The sequence below is a fragment of the Formica exsecta genome, unplaced genomic scaffold, assembly GCF_003651465.1.
Source record: "Formica exsecta isolate Colony F162 unplaced genomic scaffold, ASM365146v1 scaffold33, whole genome shotgun sequence".
Classification (NCBI taxonomy): Eukaryota; Metazoa; Arthropoda; class Insecta; order Hymenoptera; family Formicidae; genus Formica; species Formica exsecta.
In genome coordinates this window covers 1669837-1680324 of record NW_021850553.1, presented here as the reverse complement: position 1 = coordinate 1680324, position 10488 = coordinate 1669837, and the positions used below count along the sequence as shown (strand labels likewise).

Sequence of the window (10488 nt, the reverse complement as noted above, 5' to 3'; positions counted from 1 at the left end):
ATATTTTGTTTAATAATAATAATATCTATTGTGTATAATGTAAATAAATATCAATTTTCAGTATTAGTAATGTGTATCAGAACATAATTTTTTTATCTCGACCGAATTCATATCACTCATCATGCTATTAGCCGCAAGAAGCTGGAATCTATCTCATTTAGATTCCTGCGCAATGATATCTGCGCAGACGATCGATGCTCGATGCTGCCATGTAAGGGCCGTGGCACATAGAAAAACTTAAGCAGTAAGACTTAAGACTTAAGAATTTCAACCATACGGAATTTTCAGCGTAGCTTACGTTTCTACAAACAAAATCGTAACGTAGTATGCTTTTGTTACGTTACGATTTTCTCTGTGCGTTGACTGAAGTTTAAGATTACGTGCGAGTTTAGGTTTAGAATCAGTACTTAACGTAACGTAATGCATTACGGAAAAGCTTGTGCGGTGGCCCTAAGTCATACTATTGATACTATGCGTATACCAATGAGCAACCCAGGATGCATTGCAAAAGGCCGCGAGAGCCAATAACAATCTAACTTATTTAGCATCTCTTTTTAATAGCGACTGCGCACACATCGATTCTTTGCATTGCATTATGGGTGGCCCAGGATTATGACTTAACCTTCCTTTAAATAACCTTACATTCTCGTACGTACACCGTACACTTCTCTGTTTTCGGTCATACGGTGTATTGAATGTTTGATGGCACGCATAGACATAGTATATCTAGACCGAGTGTTGAGGAGTGGGGGCCGATGCCCACGTAGAAAAGGACATACTCTGTTTCGTGCCCCTTGCGTTCTCTCTCGCTCGCACGTAGCATGACGAAAGAGAGCGCTATGCTCTGTGCGAACGAGAGAGAACGCAAGTGGCACGAAACAGAGTATGTCCTTTTCTACATGGGCATCGGCCCCCACTCCTTAAATAAAGGCAAACGCTCGGTCTAGATATACTATGTCTATGATGGCACGTGTGTAAATAATTTAAATATTCTCGTATAGTTTCATTTATTTCGGTAAAGAAGTGCACGTAATCATTTTTAAGATGAAAGTTAAAATGTTAACAAGGAATCCTGATGAGTACTTACGAGAGACTAAACGAGATATTCATAAAAGTAAATCTATATAAAGATTGCAAAGCTAATCTAACCTATTAAAATCTCTCTACAGCTGATTAAAAATTGTTTTATTATTTACAGTTCCGAGAAATTTCGATCCATCTTTACATCCTTTTGTAGCTCCAAGAGAATACACAAAAGCATTGAATGCCGTTAAACTCGAGAGAATATTTGCAAAACCATTTATAGGCAATTTAGAAGGTCATAAGGATGCAATATCTTGCATATGTAAACATCCTTCTCAATTATCTACTCTATTGAGTGGTGCTTACGACGGTGAAGTAAGAATGTGGAATCTTGCTCAAGGAATCTGCACACGCACATTACTAGCTCATGATGGCATAATTCGTGCCATTACATATGTGCCTAATGGAAACCATTTTATTACTATTGGAGATGACAAAACAATTAAGACATGGGATGCTGTTTCTGCTAAGGAAGAAGAAGAACCAATAAATACTATTGTTAGCAAAGTATGTATATATATATATATTTTCCTTTTTTAAGATTATTTAAGCTTAAAAGTACTTGAAAGTTTTAAGCAGATTTTTATTTTTAGACAGTATTAACTAATATAACTCATCATCGGACTAAACCTGTATTTGTCACCTGTGGAGAAGGATTATGTCATATGTGGGAAGAAACTCGTAATGAACCACTACGCACATTTAAATGGGGAGTAGATAGTTTACATGATGTAAAATTCAATCCAGTGCAAAAAGATCTTTTAGGTATAGTGTATATTATATATACTGAGATTTTACTATACTTTTTTATTATATACATATTTTTTTCTAGTACTCTGCATACAAAATTGTGCTACTCAAATTCCGAATTAAATTTCTCTTAAAGCAAATTGTTTTCAGCCTCCTGTGCGAGCGATCGCAGCATAATTTTATATGATACTAGAGAGACAGGACCGTTAACAAGAATAGTAATGAAATTACGAAGCAACAAACTTTCTTGGAATCCCATGGAAGCTTTCATTTTCACATGCGCTAACGAAGATTACAAGTGAGATAATAAATTATGATAATGATAGCTTCGTTTTTGCGCTCAATTTTTGCAGAAATCTTAAATACATTTTTTTTCAGTTTGTATACCTACGATATCCGGAAATTGAAAACGCCGATTAATGTACATATGGATCACGTGGAGGCCGTGATAGATGTAGATTATTCGCCGACAGGAAGAGAATTTGTTTCAGGTAGTTACGACAAGTCCATCCGTATTTTCGAGGTCAATAAAGGTCACTCGCGAGAAGTGTACCACACAAAACGCATGCATAGGCTTACCTGCGTAGGATGGTCACTTGATAATAAATACATAATAAGCGGCAGCGATGAAACGAATCTTCGTATATGGAAGGCTAAAGCGTCAGAAAAACTCGGCATTGTAAGTAAAAATATCACAGACTCCATGGATTTACATGTGACTCTTGGAAGTACGAATAATTATTTACCTTATTCTATTTTTTGTAACAGCTGAAGACTAGAGAAAAACTAGCATTGCATTGCAACGATGCTTTGAAAGAAAAGTATGCTATTCATCCTGAAATTCGACGTATTGCACGTCATAGACAAGTGCCGAAACACATATACAATGCGCGAGACGAATTACGGAAAATTCGTGAGAAAAATAAACGCAAGTAAGTACAACTATATAAGTATATATATATATACATATATATATATACACACATACACATACACACATAGTTGTACATAATTTTATAAATAACTTTTGAGTAATATTTTAATAAAATATTTTATCTTGCAGGGAAGCTAATAGGCGTTTTCATTCTAAGAAGGGGACTGTACCGTTTGTGTCAGAAAGGGAAAAGCATGTGGTACGTCATGAAAATTGAAACGATATGTATCATTTTACTCGATACGATTGAAAATATATTATAATATTTTGAGCTTTATTTATCAACTCATCGCTGATTGACTTACACGTCATCAGTTTTTGTATTTGTTAGATCTCATAGGATATTATGTATATTGGCAAGAAATATACTCTTTGTATAATATTTATTGTAATAAATAATTTCTCTTGACATTTTATATAACTCATCGCGATAATAAATTCATAAAACATTACAAATCTCAAGCAGTGATTAATGTCATGCCTAGCGTACCTTACAACAGCTGATTATGCTGCGCTCTTTGCCCGATTATTTTAGCACGCAGTTTAATCGGTTTTCTAATATAAATACTTCTCTTTCGTTTTTTTCTCTTATTTTAATTTCATATTCCAAAAAGCTTATTAAAATTCTTGTACGTTGTATCATGTAAGATTATAACAAATATAAGACATATTATTCCTTTTGCATAATTTTTATATGATTTTAAAAAATGTAATTGGTACGTGATAAATTTTTAATAACATTTTTATGAGATTCCTTCTTTCATTATTATAATAACTTAGCAATTCGCGTTATTAAAGCATTACACAGAAACACATTGTAAAAGTAGAAAATCACAGGGATTCATATTCGCACAAATCTATTATACATATCATACATACGATTTTAATGCATCATATGCATCTTTCTGAGCTTTCTTCTAACACAATGCATTACATATGTATTTCATCGATACGTTACTGATGTACATGTTTATTTGTCTATTTTGTCTGTATAAGGATCGAATTATCATTTTGAAAAATTTGATATTTGATGCTACAAGTACGAAAAAATTTTATGCCATGATTACATTTTCTTATATTTATAATATTGAAATTAAGTCACCGAAATTATAGCAACTTCAATCCTTGCTTTCCAGTAGTTTTTGTTATACATGACGATCGTTATTTAATGTTGTTGGTTTGATGAAAAATATGATATTGGCAGTTTTTAAATATTTTGATGTAATTTCGATAATTTATATAATCAAGAATCTAATATCAATGATACTTGGCGATTAACGGAAAATTATTTTGCGATGTACAAAACATGATTTATAATATCCGGTTATCGTGTGAATTGTGTGATAATTATTCACGCATAATCGCGCGCGCGCGCGTATGGTTTTCATTGTTGTAACTAATTTCGAAATTTCTGCGCGAAATTTCTGTACAAGACTAGGATAATTGAGAAACTAAATTATATATTGCCTATTACCATATTTCGTATTTCATCGAATTCAAATTTCGGTGAAGTTTTATATATTCTTAGTAATCATTTTTCATGAGATTTCATGCCTTTTACTCCTCTTTGACTAATTAAATATATGTGTAGACATATCGAACAAGAGACTAATTATAATATATATACATATAAACAACATATACACATCAATATTGTGATTGAAGACTAAAAACGAAAAATATTTTGTTTGTTTTTACTAAGAGGAAACAATATATTTTTAATCTTGTTTTAAGATTACTTTCATTCAAATTGCATCTTTGTTTTACACAATTAATGAATAATATTACATTAATATCTGTTGCATAGATTAGGAAATAAAATTTAAAACAGAAAACTTGCTTTTTTCTCGTGCATACATCAGTTTATTTTACACAAGATATTAAAGATTATTGAAATAGCTGATAATTGAAATAATTAATTTTATTTTCAATATTGACCGAGAAGATATTATTTTTCGTTTTCAGTCTCCGTTTGCGATATATCATCCGGATTGCGCGCTTAAATAATAACGGAAAAATCCAAGTTTGACACGTTTAAACTTGATAATGGGCCAATTATCTTGATTTTGTTCCCAAATTCGAACACTTTTTAGACGGTTCGATTTTCGTGGTTAAGTCTTTTCCTCGAAGTATGTACAGAAAATATGTCACGATTACTCGTGTCTTTCATAGTTTCTCAAGAATAGACCTCGTTTGATTAATTATGAAGTCTAATCGAATAGAGAGAGGCGATTGCGTTTAGTTATTTTACAATCTTGTTGGAATAGCTGGCCTTTTCAGTGCTTTTTCTAAGTGCGATTAACAGTCGATATAGTTTATGATGTGTCACGATAACTATATATATATTTGACTACATCTTACGAAATAATAAATAATCGCTTCAGTCGAATAAAAGTTATTAGATCGCTCTCAGACACCGCAGTTTTTCAAAATTGTGAGGAAGATGACAAAATATCTGAATATTATATGCTATTCTGTGAGTTATTGATTTTTCTTTCGGAAAATACCATTTCTATATATAACGGTTTCTCCATTTAATCCTCACATATTTTTAATACAATCTTTTGTCAATGTGATACTTTGATGTAATATTTGTTTAAACTTTTTTAAAACTTGAAATTATTTTCTTCAGCGTAATTTATTGATGCTATTATTTATTTTATCAATTACTCAATAATTATGCATTTCATAACAATAATATATCATAATCGATCATTTGGCATCGTTTCAACTAGGGATCCAAACGATAACAAAACTCAATTTACTTTGAAAATCAGTCTACCACAGAAAAACTTGCGAAAAGATAATTATTCTTAATATGAATGCTTGAATATAAATAGATAGATACTCTGTTTCATGAAAATAATTTATCCCAATTGAAGTTTTTTTTCGACAAACAACAATTGTTTTGTTTCATTTGCTATAACAAGCTTAAAACTAATATCTCACGCTAAGCGTGCTGCAATATATAAAAAATTGTTTGACATTACTATTCCACAGTCGCACGCGTCCACAACACTAGCAGTTATTAAATTATCTCTACTCTACGTATTTCTTATCAATGACCTATTAATGACTTACGAGTATGTATCACTGGTAGTTGTGCGAGTCTTTTCGGAACATAGATTCGATAACTAAGCGTCGTCTAAATACGTACTTTGTGTCGTGTGCCAATATCGATTACTCCGGGCAAGATCTTTTCGCGACAATCGAAAGTACGACATTGGCTCTTTACATTCAATGGCACAAAGTTAATCCAGATACAAATGTATCAAATAGTGCCTCACGTTCCTTTCAATCGTTTACGTGACTCGATGATCCAACGTTTTTGTAAAAAAAAAAGGAGCACGAATATTCCAAACCGTTGTTTTTGACGCTTCGTTCTAGACATTTAGATCGGCCATCATTTTGCGAAAATCCGCCAGAGTATTGTAATCGGGGTCTGAATCGATATCCGCGAAATCCTTGCTGGAATCAGTCTTGACGAAGCTCGGATTATATCGGCTTAGCGATAACGGGCATGGCAATAATTCTGGCATGACCGAATGGTGAGTGATTAGCGCGGTCAGCGTCGTAAACTCTTTTGTGAAGCCCTGAAACGTATGAAATGATTGACATTATAATATTTCTTGTTTCTCGTAATATAATTACGACGATACTGATTCGAAATTTTTCTATTTCGTTTGAAATATTTTTGTTTTTTTGCAGCTATTGTTAAAAAATATGTTGAACGAAAAGAAAGATCTACAGTTTTATTTGAGATAATAAAGAATCCTTTTCGTATGTATTTGATATATATAACCGGAATTTACTATTTTCATTATTATTATATTCATATTATGCTACTTAATTTATTATACGCATATTATCATGTTACAATGCATTATTGTAATATATTGTGGATTTCATTGGGACAAAATGAAATGTGATATTAATACGGATATCTTTCCTCGCATTTGCGAACGTGTAGGAAAACGCGCATGTAGCGTAGCGTCACATATAATGAAACGGTATTAAATGTATTATACACGTATGTGTGTTGAGACGCGAGCTTCGTGTATCAAAATTATCGCGTACGGCATTCATTTGGATCTGGTGCTGCGCTGTTACAGCGATGCAATTCCGCGCTACTATATACGGAGAGGGTAAAGAGAGAGAGAGAGCGCGGAGTTTTGATTTCCCTACGGCATCCACACGGCACATCCAACAAAACTCATTTATACTGGTTTCGGAGATTATCAAAGTCTGCGGACTCATTTAATCTATCCTACGCGAGGGGGAAGTTCGACCATTTTAATATTCGAATGTATTAGTAGCTTTATAGCGGCATGGTATCCTGTAATGTCTGGCTACTAAAAGCTTCGCGCATTAGCACCCCCCACATAGCTTATTTCAATATTAACTCCGCGTATACGCGGACGAATTCTCTTGCGATCTCTTCCAGTCTTAGATATTATTGTAAGCGTTAAAAAGGGTTCTATTCTCGCGTAGCCAATATTGAATTTCATACAACGTAAAAACACTTTCTCCGTGTATAAACGTAATTAGTACGGACACACATTACGAATTTATTAAAAAGCAATCAGTAGCTGTTATTCTCAAAAAGAAATGTTAATCAAATTACAATCTATGCCGATTTTCTTTGCCGAAGGAAGATTTACTTTGACTCTTGCAAGAGTCTTTGCTTTCCTTTAGACTTTGCGTTTAAAACTATTTTGATTGTCGATACGACAAAGAGTGCGTATCGAGGAGAAACTTACTTTGATTTTGTATCCTTTGTTTGTACGCATTATGAGATAATGGGCTATTCCGCTCGGTTGAAATTCACGGGGCACACGGAGGGAGAGGGCGTAACATCCGGGCTTACTGGTACTCTCTCGCACCATGAATGCCCCTTCCGGCTCTTGGCTCAATACCTCCAGCGTTATCTCTCTAGAATCACGGTCATATTGTTTTAATGGTAAATGAGCGGAATTTTATCTTTTTTTTTCTTACGAAAAACAATCGGATTTACTTATCTTGTTATATATAAGATTCATATTTCTAAGTTACAAATAGTTACAAAGTAAGTTATGCTATTGGAACTGAATCACTCGACGAATATTTAAAATTAGCTAGAGGCGACGTTGCTATTTTAGCGTATTGAGAAGCGCGCGAGTGTGCGTTACTCCGTTACTCCGATATGTAGTAATGACTCGCGCGGACCAACCTGGGTATTCCAGCTTGAAACCAGGGCGCCTTGCGTAGCTCAGCCTCCTCACTTCGATTATTCAGGCTGTCTGTCCTCTCGGGCAAAGGCGGCGGGGTTGGCGTGGAGCCATGAGTGCTTCCGTCAGCGGGTACCGAGCTACTCGACGTGCTAATTTGCGATCTTCTTTTTGACTTAAATTCTGCCTCCGTACCCGAATCCAGGCAATTGTGTCCTATCCTAAAAAAAGAGATGAAAGAGTTGCCATTCACAAGTCATACGCGATTATTTTGGTTTTGAAGAAGGAAGAGGCAAAAGAGGAGAAACAGGGTCCAGCTGCCTCACCTGTTGTTCTCAATGTTGAAGTTCTTCGCGGTGATGGACGCGTTGATGGTGTTGTCGAGGCTTTCGGACGGCGGAATCTTGTTGTAGGACGGTCTCGTACCTTCCGAGTCGATGATCGCCTCGTTTATGTAGCCCCCGGAATGGGGCCTGTTCGATGGGCTGGTCGGCGTGCTGCTACCGCTGACGAGCGGGCAGCTGTCATCCTCACCGTTTAGCCCAAGAACGTCGCGTCCACCTGTCAAACCCATCGCCAGCCGCTTTATCAGCGGCGGCTTGTCCGTTAGCCTCTTGTACGAGTTTAACTCGGTCGGTGAGTTGCTCTCATCGCTGCTCGGTGTACTCTGCTGGGATATGCTCTTCGGCTCATCCTCGTTTGTTATGGGTCCGAGAACGTTCGTGAACGACGGCCGCAGACCGGGGATCGTGTTCGGCGCCTGAAATTATTCAAATTGTCCTTGAAATGCGAGCATTAGCGCAAGCGTAAGAATTAAAACTATCGATCATTTATCTATTTAATCAATCTAATTTATATAATAGATAATTTTTGTAATTAACGTTATTCGATTTAGGTTCTTCTTTACGTATACAATTATATGCGTTTTGCGCACACAAAATGAGTGAGAAACGGTATTAATTAAAAGAAACATGTGTTATATATATATATGTATAGTTAGGTCGGCAATACATAAAACTTTGCGTTTCAAAGTTAGTTACTGTAATTGCCACTATAGACGGGTTCAAATTCATTTTCGCTTCGTTCGAATGTAACAGGGCAGTCGTGGCGGAGTTTGTTGTTATCACTTGTATGAATTCACCTTTACGCCAGCAAGTCGCAGCGTGGGCGAGCCGGCGCTGCCGAGCTGCACGTTCATATCCGTTGCAGATGAACCCCTTCCAGCCCTGGAGGTGGGCGATGTCCGATTTTTCAACCACGAGTTCGACGACGAACTTCTGCAAGCGTCCGCGGTCGTATCGTCTCCGGATAGTGATTTGTTCTGCAAGCGAAAAGGGACGGTCATTGCTAAAATTACATCCCGAAACATAGAGACAATCTAAACATTCGCTATATTATTTATGCCTTTTAGCGTAAACGTTTTATCAAAGATCTTTTTTCGATCATGTTTTCGTATCGCCTTAACTGAATCTATCCCAAAAAAGTATCATTAATTAGGCTACATTGTAAAAAAAGATTGAACGATTTAGTCACAGTCGGATTCTCTCGAATGAATATTTGATGGAATCTCACGATTCCCAGGGCGATTCTGCGGCGAGGACTACTCCGGGCGGACCGTGGCGGACTGACCGTTTACTTGGAAACGCGACGCGATGCGACGCGAGACGGTAAGCGAGAGACTCGGGTCGAATTTATAATTAACGCGGCCCGTAAACGGGACACCTACTACTGGAGTCGGTGGGTCTCGTGAGACCACGTCGAGAGAGGATACGGTTGTCGTTGTTGTCCCTTTCGACTCGCGCTTGGATATTTAAGAAGCTCTTCCACGGAGCTGTTCCAGCTTCTTCTCCGCTATATCTATATCTCAGTACCAGCATGTTGCAGTATCTATTCTAATACCTTTTGGAATATCGTGCTTGTGCGTTATTGTGGAAAAAATTTAATAATACGTGTAAACAGTTTTAACGATGTTGATTTATTTTGTGAAGTAAATAAAAGTTTGAAATAAAAGTTATTGCAATTGCACCCTCTCTCTCTCTCTCTCTCTCTCTCTATAAAAGAAAAACATTATATGTAATGTTTATTCATTTTTAGAAAGATTGAAATGATGTCTTCTACATTTCATTTTCTATGTACGCTCTTCTGTTTGCACAGCAAACGTTGCACTACGATACAACTCAGTAAGCAGAATCTTTAAGAAGAGAAATCTGAGAACTGTCCGCTAATTGCTAAAACTATTTAATTGCCATCCACAGCGCTTTTGTGAGAAAACTAGCAGATGGTACAATACTACTAGCTTGTAAAGTTAAGCTTGCAAAGTTTAACTTAACTAATTTGCTAGTCGACGACGACAGAAACAAATTACTTCATTAGCACTTTCTTATTAGGCCCACTGACGTGTTACTAAAAATTTTTTTATATTTTATAATTTATATTGTTTCCATTATTTGCATACAAGCGATCAATTCTTTATTTCGATATATTACAAAAAATATACTATATGAAATATATATT

At 35.7% G+C, this 10488-nt stretch overlaps 2 protein-coding genes across 11 annotated transcripts in view; one reads left to right on the top strand and one right to left on the bottom strand.

Moving 5' to 3' along the window:
• The first annotated feature begins 928 nt into the window (after positions 1–928).
• LOC115238219 (DDB1- and CUL4-associated factor 13) lies at positions 929–3226 on the top strand. The gene is made up of 7 exons (XM_029811840.1): positions 929–1114; positions 1199–1590; positions 1677–1848; positions 1984–2131; positions 2212–2512; positions 2602–2765; positions 2897–3226. The coding sequence occupies exons 1-7, from the start codon at positions 1045–1047 to the stop codon at positions 2982–2984; spliced, it is 1335 nt and encodes a 444-aa protein (XP_029667700.1). The 5' UTR covers positions 929–1044; the 3' UTR covers positions 2985–3226.
• Positions 3227–3725: 499 nt separating this feature from the next.
• Positions 3726–10488, bottom strand: part of LOC115238218 (tensin-1-like) — a 95562-nt gene continuing 88799 nt past the window's right edge. For all 10 annotated transcript variants that reach the window (XM_029811830.1, XM_029811832.1, XM_029811829.1 and 7 more), the window contains 5 exons: positions 9116–9295; positions 8301–8734; positions 7977–8195; positions 7528–7699; positions 3726–6360 (listed from right to left, as the gene is read on the bottom strand). In XM_029811830.1, the coding sequence (XP_029667690.1) occupies positions 6151–6360; positions 7528–7699; positions 7977–8195; positions 8301–8734; positions 9116–9295 (1215 nt within the window). In that variant the 3' untranslated portion in view covers positions 3726–6150. The remainder of the gene's footprint in view (positions 6361–7527; positions 7700–7976; positions 8196–8300; positions 8735–9115; positions 9296–10488) is intronic.

Coding starts and splice junctions, on each gene's coding strand:
- LOC115238219 (XM_029811840.1), top strand. CDS start 1,045: ATGAAAGTTAAAATGTTAACAAGGAATCCTGATGAGTACTTACGAGAG. Junction 1,849..1,983: donor AGTGCAAAAAGATCTTTTAG/GTATAGTGTATA, acceptor AATTGTTTTCAG/CCTCCTGTGCGAGCGATCGC. Junction 2,132..2,211: donor TGCGCTAACGAAGATTACAA/GTGAGATAATAA, acceptor ATTTTTTTTCAG/TTTGTATACCTACGATATCC.